The sequence below is a fragment of the Canis lupus genome, chromosome 35, assembly GCF_011100685.1.
Source record: "Canis lupus familiaris isolate Mischka breed German Shepherd chromosome 35, alternate assembly UU_Cfam_GSD_1.0, whole genome shotgun sequence".
NCBI classification, from domain to species: Eukaryota; Metazoa; Chordata; class Mammalia; order Carnivora; family Canidae; genus Canis; species Canis lupus.
Window position 1 is genome coordinate 2,135,259 of NC_049256.1, and position 24,576 is coordinate 2,159,834.

General features: G+C 42.1%; 1 protein-coding gene and 2 long non-coding RNA genes across 10 annotated transcripts in view; 1 reads left to right on the forward strand and 2 right to left on the reverse strand.

Moving 5' to 3' along the window:
- Positions 1-3,672: 3,672 nt before the first annotated feature.
- On the reverse strand, positions 3,673-8,719 carry LOC111094051. Its single transcript, XR_005384198.1, has 2 exons — positions 4,767-8,719; positions 3,673-4,271 (listed from the first exon to the last, which is right to left on the reverse strand). It is a non-coding gene; the product is annotated as an uncharacterized LOC111094051 (long non-coding RNA).
- Positions 8,720-13,706: 4,987 nt separating this feature from the next.
- EXOC2 (exocyst complex component 2) overlaps positions 13,707-24,576 on the reverse strand; it is a 224,900-nt gene continuing 214,030 nt past the window's right edge. For all 7 annotated transcript variants that reach the window (XM_038584007.1, XM_038584006.1, XM_038584008.1 and 4 more), the window contains 3 exons: positions 18,393-18,454; positions 16,066-16,125; positions 13,707-14,493 (listed from right to left, as the gene is read on the reverse strand). In XM_038584007.1, coding sequence (XP_038439935.1) covers positions 14,400-14,493; positions 16,066-16,125; positions 18,393-18,454 — 216 coding nt within the window. In that variant the 3' untranslated portion in view covers positions 13,707-14,399. The remainder of the gene's footprint in view (positions 14,494-16,065; positions 16,126-18,392; positions 18,455-24,576) is intronic.
- On the forward strand, positions 14,390-18,967 carry LOC119867634. Of its 2 annotated transcripts, none has more exons than XR_005384197.1 (3): positions 14,390-14,634; positions 15,208-15,498; positions 18,403-18,967. It is a non-coding gene; the product is annotated as an uncharacterized LOC119867634 (long non-coding RNA). The 2 variants fall into 2 exon arrangements; XR_005384196.1 differs by having other exon boundaries at positions 15,309-15,498; positions 18,403-18,965.

A 24,576-nucleotide genomic window follows, 5' to 3' on the forward strand; every position in this document is an offset into this window, starting at 1 on the left:
ATTAGTTCTTGACATTGTGTTCATTTAAAAATATTTTTACCTTCTTCGTTTGCATTTTCTATTCATTCTTTTTGTGCTTCCGTCCCCCCATATGAAAGTAATAGAATAACTATTCTACAAGTAACTTCTATTTTAGTTTTCTTAAAAATTCCTCACCAACACACACTGATTTGGAAGCTTCTATTCTATCTATATCTTTATTTTAAAAAAAATCAAAACAACTTTTTGCTGCAAAATAATTTAAGACTCACAGAAACAGTTTCAAAAATAGTACGAAGCCTTCCGTATTTTCTGTTCACCTAGCTTCTCCAAATATTAATATCTCACATCGACATAGCACCAGAGCCACAGCCAGCAAGTTAACATTAATACAATTTATTATTAACCGGCCTACAGATCTTATTCAAACTTCACCAGCTGTCTCACCAATGTCCTTTTTTTTCTGGTTCAGGATCCAACCCAGCACCATACATTTAACTGTCACGTCTCCAATCTGGGATAGGGCCTCAGTCTTGGTCTTCCATGACTCGACACTTCTGAAGAGTCTTAGGTATCTTGTAGGATGTCCGTTAGGTGTGCTTGTTGCATGCGTCCTTGGGATTAAATTTAAGTCATGAACATCATGTCTGCTGATTTTGCTAAAAATGTATCATTACTGCTGCCTGTTGGCAAGTTGGAAGCGTCCAGTGCCAACGTGGGTTTTCCTCCAGTTATTACGCTTATCGCGTCCTGTTTTTCTCTCTCATACACCCTACTTCACAGACTCAGATCCGTGTAGCCTGCTAAACTCCAAGAGGTAGTCCTGGGCCATAATGGGAAACAAGCCATAGGGAAGGCCCCCTTAGTTGCTGGTTATAGCTGAATGTGACGACTCTCGGGCGCTGGTCTGCAGAGCACATACTTTGACACTGTGTCCAGTGCCACGTAGGGGGGACAGTGATTTATTTATCCCATTTTAAGTCTTCAGATTTCAGTGATGTGCTTCCTTCTGGACGTTATTAAAGTTATATTCTAAATTGTTGTAATTTTAAGAAAAAAAACACATTTAATGAGAGCTAAGGTGAAAATGAGGGATGCTCCTTTGTAGAAATGTACCAGAATTCATTTTGAGGCAGAAAACATTTGGCTTTGCTGAAAGTATGATTAAATCTTACAAATAAGGCAGACAACTCATATGGGGAGATAGACCCACCGAACAAAAAGACAATGATTTTCCAAGGGCCTCAGGAGCAAGTCAAACAGAAATCAAGCTTGGGATCTTTAGTTTCTGGTGTGCAATCCAACTACTTGCACGTGTTCACTTTTAACTAAGCTGACAGCCTAATGCTTGATACAGAACGTTGTATTTGAATTAGTTTTGTGTCATGTCTATGTTCATGGTACATATTATTTTGAGTATAAAAATGTAAATTGATCAGCATTATAGATTATGAAAATAGATCCTTGGAAAAGTGATCATACCTGGAGGCTTCATTTATTCAGTATATTTACTGAGCAACTGCTAGCACATGCTTAGTTTTAGAATTCTATTATCATTGCTCTCCGGCCTCTGTGAGAACCTAAAACTTTAGAGCACCTTTGTGTGTCATCTCAGTCTAACCTCCCTTATTAGATAAATGAGTAAACAGATGCATTGAAAGGTGAAGTGACTCCCCATGTTGTGCAGATTTGGTGACCGAGCTGGAGGAGAAACCAGCTCAGAACCTTTTGATTTCATTTTCCCTATTGCTTATGCGTTCTCTATTTCATTAATTTGTGCCCTTCATTATTCTTCCATGCTACCTGCTTGACGTTTAACTTGTTCTTCTTAAACTGCTTAACATGGAAACTAATAGGTCAAACTATTTTCTGAATTCTCTAGTTATTTACTCTTTGACTCACGGGTTATTTAGAAATGTGTTAACTTCCAAATATTGAGGGGTTTTCGAGACGTTTTTGTTGTTATTGGTTCAAATTTTGACTCCACTGTGATCAAAGAGCAAACTCTGTGTGATTTGAATATTGTTACTTTTGGAGATTTATTTTACGGCCCGGCATACGGTCTATGCTGGTGAATGTGCTGTGCAATTGTTCGGGGTACTGTTTTATAAAAACCAACCAGGTCAGGGTGGTATTGCTCAGAACCCATGTCTCTGTTGATTTGTCTAATTGTTCTAGCATTTGCATAGAGTTTACAGCTCTCCAAATAGGATATGGCATTTCCTATCTTTCCCTTTAATCATATAAATTCTTGTTTCATTGTATTTTTCCCCCCAGCGGCTCGTACCTCCAATCCACTCACCTATCTCACCCATTGGGTCGACTGCCTCATTGTGTCTTAACGTTGTACCTGCTGTTTCATTAGGTCATGCTTGATTAGGTCTTTCTACTCCCCATTTTATGGCCATGAAAAGCTCTTCCTTATCTCTTACATTTTTTTTGTATTAAAATCTACTTTGTCTTACATTAATACAATCACTCCAGCCTTCTCTATGCTTGCTGTTGGCAGGGTATGTGCTTTCCCATACAGTTACTTTCATCTTTCCTGTGCGTCTCTTGTACATAGCATATAGTTGTGTAAAGCTTTTTAAGAGCTATTGTGATAACTCTGCCTTTTAATTGAAATGTTTAATCCATTACTATTTAATAAATCTATTGCTGTGGGTATATAGCATTCTATTGTTTGTTTTCCATTCTCTCCTCTGTTCTTCTCTTCATGTCCTTTAAATATTATTTTAATACTACTCAGATTATTTAAAAATTCAGTTATAATTTTCTTATTTATATATTTACATATATTTTAAATGCTTTGTTTATTCATTCATGAGAGACACAGAGAGAGGGAGGTAGAGGCACAGGCAGAGGGAGAAGCAGGCTCCATGCAGGGAGCCCGATGCAGGATTCAATCCCGGGGACTTCTGGGGTCATGCCCTGGGTCAAAAGCAGACGCTCAATCGCTGAGCCACCCAGACGATTCTAACTGGTTTTTAGTTATACTTCTCTTCATTATTATTCTAGGGATTGCTCTGGGAATTAAAATATATATCCTTAACTTTTCATAGGCTATTTGCAGTTATATATTCCTTAAGTGCAGAAATCTTACAAACATGTAGGTCCATTTTCCTTCTTTTATGTCACATCTATATGTTATAAACTATGACAATGCTATAATTTTTCCTTTAAACAGTCATGCATATGTATTATAAGTCATATGTATTATAAAAATTTTGAGAAGATGGCAAAAAAAAAAAACCACCCCAGAAGTATTGTATTTACCCAGTTATTTATCGTCTATGATGCTCTTCATTGCTTTCTGAGGATCTGAGGTCCCGTCAGGTATCATTTCCTTTCGGTTTCAAGAACTTCCTTTACATTCCCTATAGCGCAGGTCTGCTGGCAACAAAATCTCTTGATTTTATCTGAAAATGTCTTTATTTTGCTTTCATTCTGGAAGAATATTCTTACTTGATATACAATTTGGACTGACAGTTTTTTCTATCATTTCAGACATGACTATTTCACTCCGTTCTGACCTCCATGGTTTTTGATGTAAAGTCAGAAGTGAATTCAAATGTTGTTCCCCTGTATGTAATATGTTTTTTCTACTGCTGCTTACTAGACCTGCTTCTTAGCTTTGACTTTTATAGTTTGCTGCAACCTTTGTGTTTATCCTTTTTCTGTTTGTTGAATATCTTGAATCTGTAATTTTGTGCTTTTCATTAAATTTGAGAAAGTGTCGACCATTACTTAAGGTGTTTTTTTTTTCCTGATTCTCCATTTGTTTTTCTTCTAGTACTCCAATTACACATACGTTAGATTATCTGATTATATTTAACAGGTACCTTTGAAGTCATATGTTCACTTTATCCTAAATATTTTTCTATTCTTCACATTGGATAATATCCATTGATCTATTGAGGTTGGTCTCAGTTGATTTTCTATTCTCTTGAAACTGTTCCATTTTCCTTGTTTTTTATATGTTGGATAATTTTACATTTTATTCTAGACATCCGGAATAATAAATTGTGAATAATCTGGACCCTTTTTCTTTTGGTTTAGCAGTCAATTGCAGTTGAACAGCAAACTCAGGTTCTTAAGTGTTCCTTGAGTGGAAGCTTTCATTTAGTTCCAATCTTTGTCTTTAGGACGAGCTGAGTCTGCTTCATTCAGGTGTTGCTTAGGGGTGTCAGCCAGAGATTTAGACTCACGGAACTTGGGGGCCTCTGGTTCTTTTCTAAAACTCTTCTTCTCTCTCCAGTAAGTGCAGTTTTCTGAATACAATCTTCTGGTTTCTGAAAGCAGAAAGACATCGGTTTTTCCACGTAGGCCCCTGACACCTTCCCCACTACCTACCAATTATACCTGGTTCCTAACTAAAGACTGAAAAATGTGAAATCACTTTGTAATCCTGATAATTTCAGTGTGGGTTTTTCCTGCCTTTGCCCATTCTTCATGCCTTCTGGTTGTTGCTTACGAATTATGGCCAGAACTTATGGTTGTCATCTGTAGCAGTGCCAGTCTGGTAGGGTCATACCCAGCAAGGATGGGAATCAGAGCACAGTATCTTTTGAAACATTAAACTTTACTCGACTATAAAACCCATCTCTTAAGATAGTAATATTCTCAGTAGGCACTATGAAAGGGAAAGAGTTTTTTTTTGTAGCTTTTATAGAGATGATCTTTTTTTTTTTTTCTGAGACTTTCACAATTTATTAGGAATAGTATGGAAAGGAATAAATGTTCTTCTAGAATATATACCTGCTGTCATCGTAGCAACCATCACTCACCATTATTTCTGTCAGGACAGTAATGCAGCTAGGATTTCTCATGAAGGATTTGTGAGCACTCGTCCTTCACCGAGATGTCCCAGCCCACACCTTTCTTGCTCCAGCGGGATGTGAAGATGGATGATTCTGTGCCCCTCGGCCTCCAGCGGGCGTCTAACGCTTATTCACTCTCAGTCACCTCTTTCCAGTTATGAAGGGGTTCGCTACTAGTTGCCTGCACTTGTTCTACTGGTTATAGAACCCTCATGTAACCCAGCTGAGCTATTCAGTATTCAAAGCCTTTACTATGGAAAATTTCAGACATATCAAAAGTGGAGAGAACGGTATAATAAAGCATCATTTACCTGTAATCTAGAATCAACAATCATCAACTCATGGCCACTCTTACTTAATCTGCAGCCTACTCGCTACCTCTGTTCTCCATTGACGCCTCACCCTGGATCTTTCTGTGGAAAATTCCAGACATTTAATTATATTATTTGTAAACAGTTAAGGGATAATCACACATGTTCAATAGGCTGTATTGTAGCGCTTTGGTTCATAGCAAAACCAAGCAGAAAGTACAGATTTCCCATGTATTATTCGCTGCTCCCCCCACCCACACACAGCCCCCTGCAGAGTCAACATCCTCACCATGTGGTGCACCTGCTACAACCCATGAAGCTGCATTGCCACATCACTAGTACTCAAGGCTCAGAGTCTATAGTAGGCTTCACTCTTGGTGTCGTAGGGGTTTGAACAAACATATGAGTGTATGCAACCCTCAGTACAGTATCCCGTAGAACAGCTGCACCGCCTCGCAACCCTCTGTGCTCTGCTGTTCATCCCCTCGCCCCTCCCTCCAGCCCCTGATACTTTTAGTTTCTGTAGTTTTCCCGTTTCCACAATGTCACATAGTTGAAAATGTACTGCCTGTAGCATTTTCACATTGACTTCTCTCATTATAATGTGCAGCTAAGCTTCCTTCATTTCCATGTCTTTTCATAGCTTGATATGTACTTTTTAAGCACCGATTAATGTTTTCCTGAATGAAGATACCATAGTTTATTTATCCATTTACCTGCTGAAAGGCATCTTGGTTGCTTCCAAGTATTGGCAATTAGAAATAGTTGTTGTATCTGAAAAGTCACTGCCAAACCCAAGGGCATCTAGATTTGCTCTTATGTTACTAGGAGTTTTATAGTTTTGGATTTTATATTTAGGTCCGTGATCCATTTTGACTTAATTTTTGTAAAATGTGCAAGGTTTGTGTGTAGATTCATTACTTTCCATGTGCTGTCCAGTTATTCCAGAACTATTTGTTGAAAAGCTGGTCTCTCCATTGTATTACCTCTGCTCCTCTGTCAGAGGTCAGTTGACTATATTTGCCTGGGTCTAGTTCTGGGCTATGCATTCTGTTCCACTGATCTATTTTGTGTATTCTTTTGGCAATACAAGTTTGGGTTACTGTAGCCTTACAGCAATATCTCATATGACATGTTATCATGTCATTTAGAGTTAAAAGATAGATTTTTGAAAATTATAACCACATATCATTACAACACATAAGATAGCAACAATAATTCCTTAATATAATCAATATTGTTTAAATATTGTTAGAATAATATTGTTTAAACTTTTTCCAAATGTCTAATTTTCTTAAAACAATATGTTGGCTCAACTCAGGATCCAAATAACAGCCATACAATGCAATTAGACACATTTCTGAAATGTATTGTATCATATAGGATGCCCTCTGGACCCTCCCTCTCTTTAATTTTCTCTGAAAATTTGTTATTGAAGAAATGGGGTTATTCCCAGCAATATTGATTTTGCTGGTTATCCACTGATATCCCCTTTATTTCCTACAAATTGTTAAGTAGGTCTAGATATTCACGTTTGACTTTTTGGCCAGAATACATCATTGGTGCACTGTAAGACTTCTAAGTATGGAATAAAAGAGAGTTTCTGCATGCTAAGCTTGACCTGGTACCTTCCGCACCCAGGGATGGGCAATGGGGTCATCAGAATAGAAAGCGCCTTTCAATGTTTAGAAGTTGTAGTAAATAATATCTTATTAGCAACAAATCTGAAGCCCACGCGGATGTGAACAGTTAAGGGTCAAATAAATGAACAAAAAATTAATCTGAAGTTTCAGTTATAGATGGAACATTGAAACAACATATTAACTTTAGCTCTACCCCAAACTGTCTCTTTACGTATGCAGAATGTTATCGTCATGTTATGTGCATGTGTGTGTGCATCTAGTGTATGTGCCGCATATAGGTACGCACACACCATGTGTAACTGCACATAACCACATATGCTACCGTAGATAGTTGATACTTAGTTAAATATACACACAAGGCATAAATCCACAAAGTAAAAGATAAAAGGAGAGGAAATAATAGCTAGAAGAGTTTGAAAGCGGCCACGTATATGGGTAAGCGGAATCTGACTTAGATCTAAACCAGTCAGATCCTAAATGGGCAGTGTGAAAGACAAAAAGATGCAACCTCGTTTACACTGCAAAATGCTCTAAGAATCTGTGGTGTGGGAACTTCTGGAAGTGGAGCTTAAGTTGCAGTTAAAACCAAATGATCGGTTTAAAGGCGTTGATGAAACAGCTGGATGTTAGGTCTTCTCTTCCTTCCCACATGGCAGCAGACTAGAGCTTCGTTCTCTGGAGGGCAAGCAGAAGGCGCACCCCATCTGGCCGAGGGCACGCTCCTGTCCCGGCCTCCACGCCCTCTCTCTCTTGACTACTGGGAGCAGTTTATATGCTACTGGCAGGAGACGGGGAGGACTCTCTCGCGGAAATCTGACCAGTCCCAGAAAAACGACCCAACTATAGTATTAGGGATTCCCCAGTGGAGAGGCCCACCCATGCATACGACCCTAAGTGAAGCTGATGAGCCTCATCCATTCCATGGATCTTACAGTCCAATTCAGCTTTTTAGTGCTCTACTGCTAATATGAATAAATATCTAAAGCTTGCTAGAAATTTGAGAAAAAGCTTTAGGACATTTGGCCTAATGTATGATAAGAATAAAGAAATTTGGAGGCTATGCAAAAAGAAAAGAAAAGCAAACCTTCTAAAATAGTATAATTATCTCCAGAGAAAGGAAATCAACAGAGCTATAAAAAATAATATTCAGAGAAAAAAAATTCTCATAAATGAAAAACAGCAGAAATGAAAACCAATAAAAAGTTTTGACAACCTGAAACTAACAAACACTGTATGTTAGCTACAGTGGAATTTAAAAAATAATTTTTTAAAAAAAGGCTGGACCATAAATGTGAGGAAGTTTCTCAGAAAGTAGGATAAAAGTCAAAAGATTTAAATGTTTTTAAAAAAAGGAGGATAGGAGATCCAAATACTAAAGATAAGGATAAAAACAGGGACAGAAGGGATTCCAATAAATAATTTAAGACAAATTCCTAAAATCTAGAGACAGAATTCCCACCATGAATAAAAAGGCATGACACCCTGAACAACATTATGAACCTTCAAAAAACTGGAAAAAGGAGCAGATTATACAAGCAGAGATTGACAGACCCTGGAGGACTACGGCGGGAAGGCTTCAGAATTCTGGGGAGAGGTTTCCAACCTAGAATTTTGTATTCAGCCAAGTTATCCTAAAGACTTTCCTCATACATTGAAGATCTCAAAAAATTAACCTCCCATATACCGTTTGAGTTCTACCCAACGAGGGGGCAAATCAAGGAGGAGGACGTTCTAAGATCCAACAGCAGTTGGTCCAAGAAAAGAAGGGCAGAGTAAAATTCTAGAATGATGACGACAATGACCGGACCCCGGTGACAGCTGTGGGGCCGGCCTGAGGGCAGCCAGTGTAGACTAGAGAAGGCTGAGAAGCTGCGGGGAAGGTTGCTCGAGGGGACAGACCTGGTGAAGTATCTGCGTGTTTGAGTACAGCACAAGGACGTCGTGTGTGACGTGGATGGGGGAAGTTTTGGGAGGAGAGAAAACTTCGTAGAATCCACAAAAATTGCAAAAAAGTACGACAGGAGAAGGATGCTGGTATGTCCTGGCTTGTGACTGGGGGGTGTGTACATCGTACAATAACCTGAGCAAGGAACAGCGATGGGACCAAGCACCCTGGGAGGAAAGGCTGGGGAGCTGGGCTACAGGGGAGACGCAGGGAGTAGCGTGTGCTCCGGGGAGGACGGGGCGGGGGGGAACGAAGGAGGGACATGAACCTGTTAGGGCAGCGGCGCTGAAGGAAATACCAAAAGCAGATCATTCCAAAGTGAAGGGCTCGAGGGAAAGGGCAGGGCGGAGGTTAGACGGTTCATTTCACAACCAGGCCCGTGGAACCCCAGGACCCCACACCATGTGCATCGCTGAAAATGTAAAAAGGTAATGACACGTTTGCTGCTATGGCTTCATCAGCAACGCGGGATAGAGGTGTCCGAGGGGCATTTGGTCGCAGTGCTGGGCTAGCACCTGTGGGCCCCACAGGATGCGCGGCGGCACTGGCCGAGCAACTGCAGCCCCCCACACCACCTGCCACCCGGGGCAGGGCTCTGGGCGCCACACAGCAGAGTGAAGACAGCTCCACGCCGTCCGACGCTGGGGGACACTCGGGTGAGGCCTGGGTCGGGGAGCCCTGATCAGTGAGCTAGAAACTGCGGAAGCTTTCTGGAAGGGTGGATTCCGGATAAAGGAAAGGCAGGGGCAAGTCATTCTTTTTTTTTTTATTTTTATTTTTTATTGGTGTTCAATTTACTAACATACAGAATAATACCCAGTGCCCGTCACCCATTCACTCCCACCCCCCGCCCTCCTCCCCTTCTACCACCCCTAGTTCGTTTCCCAGAGTTAGCAGTCTTTACGTTCTGTCTCCCTTTCTGATATTTCCCACACATTTGGGCAAGTCATTCTAACAGCAAAAGCAGCAGGGGTGGTGGGAACTGATCGGATACCCAGGGATGGAATTTAAAAAGAAAGGGAAGCAAATGAATAAATAGAAAGAAAGAAAGAAAGAAAGAAAGAAAGAAGAGAAAACAAGTAAACCCCAAAAAAGAAATAAACAGAAAAAACCTAAAAGAAAAAAACCAGAAAGTAACACTGAAACCTACAACAGTAACAACAACAAACCCAACCAACCCCAACGCCCGCCTCCCCCTACCACCCCTCCTCGCACTCCCCCCTCCCCCTCCCTCCTCCCCCTCCCCCCCCTCCCGCCTCCCCCCTCCCCCTCCCTCTCCCCTCCCCCCTCCCTCCCTCCTCCCCCCTCCCCCTCTCCCCCCCCCTCCCCCCCCTTCCCCCCTCCTCCCCCCCCCCTCCCCCCTCCCCCCTCCCCCCCTCCTCCCCCCCCCCCCCTCCCCCCTCCCCCCCGCCCCCCCCCCCTCCCCTCCCTCCCCCCATCCCCCCCCCACACCAGCACAACACCGAAACAAAACAAAAAAAATGAGAGGAAGAGCGCTTTGCAGACGTGGCTCGGGAGACTCCTCACTCTCGCTCGTGGGGCCGGACACGCCGAGACCCTCAGGCACGGCTTCGTGACGGGGCTCGTGGGCGAGCTAAGAAGAAGTGTCCCTGATTCCTGGTCACTCTCTGGGGATTTACGACTTCCTAAGTGTCGACTCCAGGAGCCACTTCCCAGCATCACCCGCTGGGACACATTGGCAACATGTGGCCTCGCCCACCGTGTCCTCCCTCCAGCATGTTCTTGCCCCTCCCGTGACTCCCGTGACGCTGGCCCCCCGGCCCACGATCCCACGCCCCCCCCCGGGTGCTGAGTCTCCCCGTGGGCCTCCTTTGGCAGGTGGTGGTCGGGCAGGCGGTCGTCCTGATTCTCAGGGACGTGCGCCTCGCCGAAGAGTCCGCAGGCAGATGGGACGGGAATATTCAAGGAAAACGTGGGAGAAATGACAAGAACCCCCCAGGGCACGGTCAGCAAGGACTGGGCGACACACCCAGGGGGACGCCGGTCATGCTTCTGGTGCCGGTGGAGGCCGCGCGGCCGGCAGTGTGGGCTGCGTCTACGAGTGTGTGTGCTGGGCGGGAAAAAGGTATCTCGGCGTTTTATTGGATTTTATTAGCCACATTACAAGCAGGTGCCCCAAAGGCCCAGCTCCTGCTTATAACATGTTTATCGTTGTGCATCTGTGCCCTGGCCGGGTACGAAAAGGCTTTCCGGGGACGCCTATGAGAAACTGAATTTAAATTATGGGTGAACAGGGACGCCAGGGGGGTTCAGCGGTTGAGCGTCTGCCCTCGGCTCAGGGCGTGAGCCCGGGTCCTGGGTTCAAGTCCCACATCAGGGTCCCTGCATGGGGCCTGCTTCTCCCTCTGCCTGTGTCCCTGCCTCTCTCTGTGTGTGACTCTCATGAATAAATAAATAAAATCTTTAAAAATTAATAAATAGGGATCCCTGGGTGGCGCAGCGGTTTGGCGCCTGCCTTTGGCCCAGGGCGCGATCCTGGAGACCCGGGATCGAATCCCACATCGGGCTCCCGGTGCATGGAGCCTGCTTCTCCCTCTGCCTGTGTCTCTGCCTCTCTCTCTCTCTCTCTCTCTCTCTGTGTGTGACTATCATAAATAAATAAGTAAATAAAATTAAAAAAAAATCTATCAAAAAAAAAATAAAAATTAATAAATAAAACGTGGGTGAACAGAAAAGAAGATGACCCCAACCCACCAAAAGCATGACTGATGTACAAAAATATGCGTTTGATGCAAAGCTAAAATCATTGAAACTGTTATTCCCTGGAGATACACGGATCAAGTACTCCGTGAACCTCACATCCTCGGAGCACCCTATATATCCGTATGCATAAGCCCCGACGACAGTACCGCTCAAAGGGGTTTTAATGACAGAAATGTAGCCTAGTGTCAGGCCGCGGTCAAGCAGCATTACCTGGAGCGCGTGGTCACTCCAATACCGCCAACCTCCTTCTGGACGCCTAGTTTGGATCTAAAAGCGTGTTGGAAGCTGTGATGACTTCCGGGGCACACCCCGTAACGCTCCTGCTCCACCAGCAGAAGGACGTCGCACACACAGCACGTGACCAGCAGGGAGGGCCATCGTCGTGCGGCCCAAGCCCGGGCCTGAAGCGCCATCTCGTCGGTCCCCCCGGCGGGCTGCGCCCCGATCGCCTGCCCACGGCTGCGGGGCTCGGCGCGCTCGGCCGGACCCACTCCGGGGCACCCCACTCCCACGGCAGCTGGCCCAGAAAGTCTTTGGAGAACCGGGCTATTCGGAATCCGTGTGTAGCCCCGGAGGGGAGGCGGACTCTGCCGACGGACGGAAGCCAGGCCAGGCCGATGGCGGGAACGTGGCCGCGCTAAGCCCCGATGCTCCCGCAAGGCGTGCAAGGGCCTTCGAAGATCTTCATTCTCTTTCTTGGCTGTTTTTTGGAAAATCTGCTCCAAGTCCTATTGTATCTCCCACAGCTTTAACTTACAGTGTATTCAGCTTTCTCCTCTTAACCACTGAATTCTTCTTCTCTACCTCAAGAAGGTCTTGAAATCCCCCTTTCTTCCAAGAAGTCCCCCTTGACTTGTTGGCATAGGAGTCCTTGAACCACCTCATTTGGGTACGGGGTTTTTACGTGCCTCCCCTCCATTCTCTGAGCCACAAGAGCCCTTTCTTGTCTCTATTTTGCTTAAGTTTTGTCATCCTCCGGCACCTAGAGCTTCCCTGAGCCGTGTCGCTGGTGGGGGGGGGGGGCGCAGCAGAAGGCCCGGTTGGCCAGGAGGAGGAACTAGCCGAGGCTAACCTAAGGGGTGATGAAGCCAGACAGCTCTGATGGACACATCCTGCCCTTTTCGGTCTTACAAGTCGCCAGCCCCTCTCGGAAGCCCTCATTTCTTTCCCATCTGTGCAATGGGCCCAGCACCTTGTAGCTCACAGGGCTGTCACGAGGCTACTGGGAGGCCAATGGATGCTCTGGAGCACTGTCTAGCGCTCGGCGAGCCCCCAGCGGGCGCAGGACCAGCAGGACAGCTGATACCTGCTTTATGGTCAAACACAAGGCAAGCTAGAATTTAAGTGTTTATTTTGCGCATGAAAACTAGACATAAAAAGTCATACAGGCCATGAAAGGCTGAAATACAGACGCTTAGGGGAAGAACAACTAAACTGCATCTTGTGTTAAGGACACCCCCTTTACTGGGTGGACGCCCTGTACTGGATATTTAAAATAACAAACACTCAGGACGGAGGATTTGCGCTCGGCTCATGATCCTGTTGGATGTGACAGTTAACACGCTTAGGAGGGACCACAGCCTGCGTATTCCTCGGTAAGTGTATCAAGCACATCTGAAAAATTAGACTTTCACTTCCAGGTGTAGTGGTGTCACTCATACACCGAGTGAACGGACTTTTAATGGCTTTTTAATTTTAAATGGCTGACACTGTATCTGGCCACACTGCGCTCCACGGCTACTTGTGCTCGTAAAGATACTGATTTAAAAAAGGGGATTCTGTGACATCCACAGAAGTACCTGAGAACCCTGACACACAGCCTCCGGGTAAGAAAATTACTCAGTGTTCTGGGCAGACGGTGTGATCAAGTTAGCTGGGGGAAGCTGACCTTGAACGAGGTCACGGTGCCCTGAACCTGTTCTGGTAAACGAAGTCAGCAGCAAATGTAGGGCAAACAGCAGGAGGTTCACCAGACGCCTCTACCGCCTGGTGACAGGGGAGTATCCTGGAATCCTCAGAAAACACAGGCTGCCCGGGCGGCGTGCCCGCAGCCACTGAGAACGGTCCGCCCAAGGGGGAGGATGGTGGAGGGGGGACACCGCGGGAGGGGGGAGCGAGCAGTGGGCAGGAGGGGTCACCAGGCGCTGGCTTCCCTTTGGGAGCAGCGAGGCCTGCAGCCGTCCCCATCAGCGTGTGCGGGGTAGCCAAGCCCCACCGCAGGAACCAGCGGGTCCGCAGGGGCAGGCAACGCATGGACACGAAGACACGTTGAATTAAGGGTGAGTAAGACACAGGAAAGCCACACCGAAAGGTGCTTGGTGTTTATTAGCTCAGTGAGAAACAGAAGTTAGGCAGCAAAACACAAGGTTAACTCGTGGACATCGGGACCACAGATGATCTACCCCAGAGGTAACATTTTCCTAGGCAAACCGCAGATGTTCTAGAAATCCATTTGAGTTAGGAGACTTAGAGGCATAGGTATGAAATAAAGTTTTTAAGGACAGATGTACGGTTCAGGAGTGTTCAGGCTCCAAGGACGTCTATGTATCTAACTTTCCAAGCGTCTTCTTACAATTTCTCCACGTGTCTTGGAAGCTGCCGACCCTACAGGTCTGGCACACGAGACACTGAAGAATGCCTCGGTCACATCTTAGTCACATGCCACCTCACGGCACCCCCTGGAACAGCAGCTCCTCCTGCAGCACTCATTGTGCAACATCTAGCTAAGAATATGTATATTTAAAGGTATTTTAAAGACAGACAGGGCCGAATGTAATAAAAATGACAAAGTAATGCTTGGGCATTTCAAACAAGGCCATTTTGGTTGAAATAAAACGTATACAGACCCCTCTTTAAGGTAGCAATTTGGAAAAAAAGAGACAGACTGCAAACCCACTGCTCTGAATGCCAATACCCCGAGGGTACTAAAACGACCAATGAGATGCCAATCTCCGGAATGCCCTTATCTTGGAGGTGATTATGTTTTCATCACAGTGGAAGCAGCAGCTTGGAAGCAGGCGAGCTGCAGGTGCATGCTGCTCTTGAACTTGTTCAGCAGCTCTTCCAGCAACCTGCAGGGACGAGAAGCTACTTTACAACCTGCACACTGAGGTCGCCTAGCAACACGAGAAAGCACACAGGAGGGACGAGTGCCGGCTCTCGATTCTGCTCGCTGAGAAGCTATTTACTTACGGATTAACTCAATAACAGAAGTAAGTTAATCAAAGAAGCCAATCAAAAGGAATATATATTTATATACATATTTGTATTTATATATAGAAATCTCCCTCCTGTCTCCTTCCCCTAGATTAATAATTAGATTTCTTCCTAAAGCCCATTAATGTTTGGGGCTATACTTCTTTTTTGATTCACTACTCTACGCTGGCTAATTGAATTTAAATACAAAAATAAGACCATAAGAATAAGTAAAAATTCATACATTCTGAATGTACTCCTTTGGGCATACAGGTCTACGGATACTGATAAATACACAGTAGCAACCTAACAACCCTTCAAATCCAAATCCTTTTGTGTTGCCTCTTTGCGGCCACCTTTCTCCTCATCCTGACCCCTGGCCTATTTGTCTTTTCCTCCTGTTTTGCATTCTCGTTTTTAACAAATATTGGAGAGTGCTAAACGGAGGTGGTGAATTAGGCGCCAGGAGAATCAGGGTCCGCTGTAACTCGGTGGGCAAATTATCCTAGTACTTGATGACTCAGTTTCTTTAACTGGTTTGATGTCTGATTTTAGGGCCAGAAAGGATCTTAAGAGATCATTTGTTTCAGATGAAGCACCAAGAAGTGGGCTTAATGGTGAGAAGATGATTTCGTGGGGTTAACAAAGCTCAGAACTAGAACACGTGTTCTCTCCACCCCCTGGGTTCCAGAACAGTCTCCTGCGCGAAATCACAGAGCCTGCACCACGGTTTTCATGTCTGCGGACTGAGCAGCCAAATGCAAAGGCGGATGGACTTCAGCTACGGGGAGTGGAGGAGCAAAGACCTACAGCGCTTCCGCTACCCCAGCTGACGGGGGTAGAGCATTTCTGAGATTTGCCTGGCCTACATTTTGTCTCAGGTCAGAATCTCCTCTTTTGTGAGTAGCAAAGTTTAAACTCTGGGCAAAACCATTAACATAATGTTAATGGAATGTATATAATTTCATTATGTCACGTGTACAAATTCACTTTTTTACTACTTTGCAATATATAAAGCAAAAACAAAAACAAAAAAAACAAAAACAAAAACAAAACAAACCACCTTGCTGAGCTACTCCAAGGAAAAAAAATCATCAAGCTCTGCATTTTACTATGCTGCCCTTCTTACATTTCTCTAATATCTTTTTAAAAATCTAGGGCAATGATATAGTTTACTGAGTCAGAATAAACTTTCTTAAAATGTTTTCTGTATTAGTCACTTAAAACAAGAACAGAACTAATGTCTCAAGTGCCATAAACGCAGGGGAAAGGTTTTACCTTTTCTGCACTTGGGACACAGGCCGGGTGCAGCCAACGTAACGCATGCTGCCAGGGGCCGTCGGGTACATCCTGACGCCCAAACCGTTACCTATTCAAACAGTCCTTCGAGGTAACAGAACCTTGCTCACACATCTGAGCTGCCCTTGAAATCGGCACATAGAACTTACTTTTTATCTGCTCCGCTTGAAAGCTGAGGCAGGGCTTCTAAAGCCTGTTTAAAACTCGACCTGGAACACAGACAGGCAACATTCAAGTTGGAACATTTCATATTTCTAAGGGGGATCAAGAGCATCACTGAGAACTCTTAAGTACATCTTAAATGTAAAGGAACCTGTATAAGCCAGTGAAGCATGTAGAAAAAGTAAAAGTGAAAAACAATAGAAAAAGTAAAAGTAAAAGTGAGGGTACAAGGTATGGTTCCCAGGCGGAGGCCCTGCAGGAGCAGGGTCAGAAAACTCAACAAGGAAATGAAACACGGCTTGAAAAGCTAAAAGAGACGGATTTTGACAGCAGGGTGCTACTCACGGTAGATGAGAGCTTCATAATATGGAAATGTTCAATTTTTAAAGTCTTTTCAGAACAAAACTGAACTAGTAAAGCAACTGGTAAGAAAGGGAGGAAACGAACTAGAAATAGAGATGATCCTGTGAGAGATTACCAAATGGGGGCATTTATAGTATTAACATGTAGAGGGCCTGATTTACATTAATTAAACAGTCCACAGCATTTAGTTATTATCATATTTAAAATCTGTATGGTAAGTGGGGATTGACTGGTTGGTTTTAATTCAACATCCTTTCTTTTCATGAAAACCTAAAAAGGTGTGAATTAAAAAACCCACCGATTTGGTATGCTTAACTTTTTAAAGTAGAAACTACCAGAAAAGCTACCGAATCAAAAAAAAAAAAAAAGCACTTGAGGGGAAATCCTTTGGTAATGACTTATACTGGTCACTAAGGAATAATTTTTAACTTCTCATCTCTTCTTCTTTTATAACATTGACTAAAGGTAAAGAAATAAATGTGATTATTCTTGACTTTAAGGTGGTCTTTGATCCTGTATTGTAAAACTGGACCCTCACCAGTGCCCTAGCAAACATTGTCTTGGGCGAGGTTTCTCAAACGAGGGGCAAATATCACAGCAGCAAACAGAGAGACTACGAAGTTCCAAGAGGGTTATAAAAACTGGTCCTGGAAACTTCAGTTGTTCCTGGTTAGGGCAAGGAACAGGCTACAGCTTGTGGGCAAACTCAGCTCCCTTCCCACTATGAAGTCGACTTTCCTCTTTCCTGATGCAGAGAGGAGTCTCTGCTGTTATCACGTCATCTTAAATCTCTTCTCAATCAACAAAAAGTAATGTAATGCTATTATTCTTTATTTTTACATTATGACAGTAATGATGATGATGATGAAGACAATACCACTGATTATTTGCAGTACACCAACAGGCTAGGGGGTAACTTGGCACATTTTTTCATTTAATTACCCCAAAATTCTGCCTAGAAACTACTTATTATCTTTCTTGTGTAGATGAGGAACTCATGCTCTTAAAGGTTAAATTAAAAGGAATACCTAGGTGCCTACATGAAGCATGTACCCACATCAAATATGGACTCAGTGGAGTGCCCTCTATTATCTATTATTTAGTACTTTATGTAGAAAAATGATGACTGGGAAAAGGTGTGGCTCCATAACTAACATGGGAACCATCCAGAATGGCTCTGGTCAGCCATCAGGAACAGGAATAAGAAGCTAACTTCATTTGTTAGGAAAAACTGTTGAAAGTCTTTTTAGTTGTGATAATGACTGTACAAGTGATGGTGTAAGGCATGTCCTCAAAAGCTGGAGATGAGTAACTGTATCACACCAAGTGTCCTTAGACATTTTATTTCTATACTACTTGGATTCTCAGGCATATTAACAATATAGCCCAGTATTTCCTAGGCACGACTGCCAGTGGAGTAAACAATTTTGTATAGGCAAGTAGTCAGTAATGTTTCAGTTCACCTACTGATATTTCGATAGGAAATCCTGACTTTCATTCAAAACAGCTAAAAGTTATCATCAAATTTCCACTACAAAATTTTGTAGAGAAACCACAAGGCTTCCTCTTATGCTGATATTTACAATGCTTAAACGGTCCCTCAGAGTCTGCTATGAATAGATTAAGACTCAATTCTTATTTTTTCCTTTTCAACAGAAATATATAATGCTCTGCTATATCACTTATGAGATTAAGATTTATCTTACTGAATGAAAAACATAAAATCATATTAAACCTTTTTTTCCTTTATATTATGCTACAGAGAACCAGTATTAGGAGTCTTTGGCTTATTATGCTTTTTAGCGAAAAAAATTAATGCAATGTAAACTTTATCACATCACAATCATGAGCACTCACTCTGACCAGTTATCTTTACAAAGGATTTTATATACTAATAAGATAATCTTTATTTTTAATGAAGCATTCAGAACAAAAACATTTAGCATCTCACTTGCTTTCAGGTGTCAGGTGAACAGCCACAGTATCTCTCAAAGCACAGATTTCAAGCCGTGCCTAAGGATGAGAAAAGGAAAAAGTGAGGGGAACTGCATCAATTATTAAACTGAAACAAGCGATGAGCAGATAGTCTCAGCCTGCTTACTGCAGAGACGGTTGACAGAAGACTGCCAGCACGTGGTTCCCCACCACCTGCCACCTACTAACTATGAACAGACTTTCTACAACACTCCAAAGAAATCAGCTATGACAAACTAGTTTTTTACTAGTTTAAAATTAACTAACTCAAAATTAACTCAAAGTCAAGTATGACTCTGTGAAGGCAGGGAGTCAGATTTGTTATAAAAAGGTTCAACCTATACAGGGATTTTCCAGAAATCTGTATTCACTACCTAACCAGTAATGTTTCCTTTAGTATGATTGTGAGAGGAAGCAAAATTTGAAACATTGTCCCTGGATTATTTAAGGAAACAGACTGGCTTACTTTCTTATACCTATGCCCTTTTGGGTACACTGACTTTAATCTCAAATCTAAAACAAAGCTCTGCAGATTTAATCACCACCGGCTTTTGTTTGTTTGATGATTGTTTTTTTTTTTTTTTTTTAATAAAAATTGACAAGTTGATCCAAAAACAACTTGAAAAAGAATAACACAAATTGAGAAACACTTTCTAACATCAAAGCTCATGATAAATCTATAATCATTAATATAGTGTGGCATTGATATATGGACAGAAATACACATCATAGAACAGGACTGACTGTCCCAAAATAAACCTTACATTTATGATCAATGGATTCTGACAAGGGTGCTGAGACCATTCAATGGGGCAAGAGCAATTTCTTCAGCAAATGGTGCTGGGACAACTGGGTTTCCAAATGCAAAAGACTCAACTTGGATCCTTCCCTTAACACAAAAATTAACTCAAAGTAGATGATAAACATAAAGGTGAGGGATAAAACTATGAAACACATAGAATAAAACAGCAGTAAATCTTTGTGATGTTGGGGTAGGCAAGCCTTCTTAGACATTATATCAAAAGTACAAGTGACAAAGAAGGAGAGGAAGATGGCTGCAAAGTAGGAGGACCCTGGGCTCACCTCATTCCACGAATACAACTAGATAACTATCAAACCATCCTAAATACTCCAGAAATTGACCTGAAGACTGGCAGAAAAAACTCCAAAAATAAAGGCAGAGAAGTGGCTGCATCGAAGAAGGTAGAAAGTATGGAGATACAGTCTGGGAGACAGATTGTGGCCACCACGATCACAGAGAAGGAAGAGAAACAGACTAGCTCACAGGGAAGTGCACCAGGAAAATAAATCCCCAGAGCAACTGGCTTGGAAAGTGAGAGGGCCCAAGTTTCGTGAGCTCTTGCAACTCGCAAGTCTTAAAGCAAAGCCTGGAGTGTTAAAGGTCAGCAGGAATCGGATGATGGCAGCAGCGTAGGAGGACCCTAGGCTTATCTCATCCCATGATTACAACTAGGTAACTATCAAATCATCCTAAATGCCCCAGAATAGACCTGGCGACCGGCAGAACAAACTACAACTAAAGGTAGAGAAGAGGCCATAACAAAAAATGTAGGAAGTGCAGAGATGTGGTTTTGGAGACAGATCATGGCCCGTTGCAGCAGGGAGGAAGTCATAGTTGCAGACAAGGGTGAGAGACAGACTAGCACATATGAGGAAAACATCCCCATGGCAACTGGCTTGGAAAGCAAGAGAGGTTGAATTTTGTAAGTTTTCACATCTAGTAGGGTGGAAAGCTTAGAGTTTCACAGGTCAGTGGACTTGGCTGAGATAGACTCTGCAGGACATTATGCTGCTCTTGGAGAGAAGGCTGGCAAACAACCTGGATATAGCCTGGAAACAGGGATCTGAAGAGCACCTGGGGCACACACAGTAGGGGACTATTTGCTCACTTGGAATGTTCAAAAGACACCCCCCCCCTCACCCCCCTCCCCGGGAACAAAGGAACTGGCAGGTGCCATTTCCCTCCCCTGCCCTTCAGCATAAACCACCTGTGGGAACCAGCATAGCACTACCTCATTACCTAACTTGCTTACACCAAGCCCTGCCCCCCCACATTCCTGTGGAACCACCCTTCCCAGTGGTGCTAGCCTCAGTCCCAGTGCAGTGGGTCTCCTCCCCCAGAACACTAACCCAAACCCCTGCCAACACCATGTCTCTCCACCTGGGAGTTTTGCACAGCCTTAGTTGTGGCAGCAGTGGTAACAGGCCTCATTTCATAAGCAGACCAGAGGACACCAAAGTTAAAATGTGCCATGTTCAGGCCAGGGACCACTTATTGCCCATAACCAGCAAAAACAACTGGCCTGAAGGATAAAGCAGCCAGGACAAAATAGCAGAGCATGTGCAGCGTCCACTGGAGACACTCCTGGACGTGCCAGGCCCTGGAGAACAGAAGACACTACACAGCAGGGTACTATAGGTCCTCTTCTACATAAGGCCATTACCCTCAAGAACAGGAGACAGAGTTGGCTTTCCTAACACAGAGAAACAGGCACAGAGACTTAGAAAAAATTAGAAGACAGAGAAATTTGTCACAAAGCAAAGAATAAGACAAGGCCATGGCCAGAGATTAAGCAAGACAGACATAAGTAACATGCCTGATTGAGTATTTAAAGCAGTGATCATTAAGGATACTCACTGGACTTGAAAAGAGAGTGGAAGGTATCAGTGAGATCCTTAACACAAAAATTAAAAAGAACCAATCAGATGTGGTTTTGAAGACAGATTGTGGCTGCTGTAGTGGGGAGGGGGTTGCAGTTGCAGAGAAGGGCAAGAGACAGACTAGCGCATATGAAGAAAACAAATCTTGCAATAGACAAGATTAGAAACATGCTTGATGGAATCAACAGCAGGCTGGAAGAAGCAGAGGAGTGAATTAATGATCTAGAAGTCAGAGTAATGGAGCGTAATCAAGCTGAACAAAAAGAGAAAAGGAATTATGTAAAATGAGAATAGACTTCAGGAACTCAGTGAGTTCATCAAATGTAATAACATTCGTATTATATGAAACCAAGAAGAAGAGAAAGGGAGAATTTATTTGAGGAAATAGTAGCTGAAAACTTCCCGAATCTGGGGAAGGAAAAAGGTATCTGGGTCCAGGAGGCACAGAGAACCCCCAACAAAATCAACAAAAGCAGACCCCCACCAATGTATGTTGTAATTAAATTGGCAAAATATAGTGATAAAGAAAAAAATTTAAAAGTATCAAGACAGAAGAAGACAGTAACACATGAAGGAAACCCCATAAAGCTAGCAGGGAATTTTTCAGCAGAAATGTAGCAGGCTAGAAAGCAGTGGCATGATATATTCAGCATGAGAAATGACAAAAATTTGCAGGCAATAATACTCAACCCAGCAAGACTATCATTCAGAATAAAAGGAGAGATAAAAAGCTTCCCAGACAAAGAAGAACAAGAAGAGTTCACGACCACTACGCCAGTCATGCAAGAAATAATTAAGGAGACTCTGAGTGGAAAGGAGAGACAGAAAGTGACAGTATGAAGGTAGGAACATAAAAGCAATAAAAAGGAATAATTCTGTAAAAAAAATAAGTCAATGAACTCATATAAAAAAAGGCATCAAGTTTGCGCAAGATGTTATATACAAAAACCTAATGGTAACCACGACTCAAAAACCACTAATAAAAATGCAAAGAATAAAAACATAGAAATCCAATTATATCACTAAAGAAAATCAAGTCATGAAAGACAAGAAAGGATTAGACAAAATCTTCAGAAACAACCACAAAACAAGTAATAAAATGTCAATAAATACATATCAATAATTACTTTGAATGTAAATGGACTAAATGATTCAATCAAAAGACAGAGGGTGACAATGGATAAAAAGCAAGACCCATCTATATGCTGCCTAAAAGAGACTTATTTTAGACCTAAAGACAACCACAAATTCAAAGTGAGGGGATAGAGAAACACTTATCATGTGTATGGATGTCAAAAAAAAAAAAAAAAAAAAAAAAGGCTGGTGTAGCAATATTTATTTGAGATGAACAGACTTTAAGACAAAGGCTGTAACAGGAGACAAAGAAGGACACTATATAATAATAGAGGAGACAATCCAACAAGATATAATAATTCTACAAATTTATGCACCCAACTTGGGAGCACCCAAATACATAAAAGCAGTAAATAACAAGCCTAAAGAACTAATTGATAATACACAGTAATAGTAGGGGACTTTAACACCCACTTACATCAATAAACAGACCACCTAAACAGAAAATCAACAAGGTAATAAAGGCTTTGAATGGCACACTGGAACAGGTGGATTTAACAGATATATATTCAGAACATTCTATCCTAAAACAGCAGAATAGACATTCTTCTCAAGTGCATACGGAACACTCTCCAGAATAAATCATATATTAGCCCACAAAACAAGCCTCAACAAATTCAAAAACACTGAAGTCATATGATGCATCTTTTCTGACCACAAGGCTATGAAACAAGAAGTCAACCTCGAGAAAAAATGTGGAAGTAACACAAATATATGAAGTTAAACAACATGCTACTAAACAATGAATGGGTCAACTGGGAAATCAAAAAACTAAAAAAGTACACATAAACAAATGAAAATGAAAACACAAGGAGACAAAATCTTTGGGATGCAACAAAAGTAGTTCCAGGAAGGAAGTATATAGAGCAATACAGGCCTACCTCAAGAAGCAAGAAAAACCTAAAAAAACAAAAACAAAAACACAAAACCCCAACCCTAAATATACTTAAAGGAGCTAGAAAAAGAAAACAAAATCTAAAACCAGCAGAATGAAGGAAATAATAAAGATTAGAAAAGAAATGAATAATATAGAAACTAAAAAAGTAATAGAACAGATCAATGATACCAGGAGCTGATTCTTTGAAAAAAAAAAAAATCAATAAAACACTTATCAGCAAAAAAAGAGAAAGACTCAAATAAATAAAATCACAAATAAGAGAGAAGAAATACCCAACAGCACAGAAATACAACTATAAGAGAATATTATGAAAACACTGTATGCCAACAAACTGGACAACCTGGAAGAAATGGATACATTCCTAGAAACATATAAACTACCAAAACTGAAACTCCCAAAAAGCAAAAAGTCCAGTACCAGATGGCTTCACAGGTGAATTCTACCAAGCATTAAAAGATGAGTTGATACATATTTTTCTCAAACTACTCCAAAAAATAAAAAAGGAAAACTTCCAAATTCATTTAATGAGGCCAGCATTATCCACTAAACAAATACCAGATAAAGAAATGATTAAAGAGAACTACAAGTCAATATCTCTGATGCAAAAATCCTCAACAAAATACTAGCAAACAGAATCTAATGATACGTTAAAAAAATCACTCATGATGATCAAGTGGGATTTATTTCTGGATTGCCAGGGTAGTTCAATATTTACAAATCAATTAACAAGGAACACACCTCAACATAATAAAGGCCATACATGAAAAACCCACAACTAACATCATCCTCAAGGGGGAAAAACTGAGAACTTTTCCCCTAAGGTCCGGAACAAGACAAGGATGTCTTTTTTTTTTTTGCCACTTTCATTTAACATATTACTGGAAGGCCTAGACACAGCAATCAGACAACAAAAAGAAATAAAAGTCAACTGAGTAAGGAAGGAAGAAGTAAAACTTTCACTATTTACAGGCGATATGACACTATATATAGAAAACCTGAAAGACTTCACCACAAAACTGCTAGAACTGATACACAAAATCAGTAAAGTGGCAGGATACAAAATCAAGGTACAGAAATCTGTTGCATTTCTATATACCAATAGTGAAGCAGCAGAAAGAGAATTAGGGAATCAATATAATTTACAACTGCACCCAAAATAATAAGTTATCTAGGAATAAACCTAACCAAAGAGGCGAAAGACCTTTATACTCTGAAAACTATAAAACGGTGATACAAGAAATTGAAAATGACACAAAGAAGTGGAAAGACATTCCATGCTCATGGATTGGAAGAACAAATATTGTTAAAATGTTTATACTATCCAAAGAAATCTACACATTTAATGCAATTCCTATCAAAATACCAATAGCATTTTTCACAGAATTAGAACAAACAATCCTAACATTTGTATGGAATCACAAAAGATCTCAATAGCCAAAGCAATCTT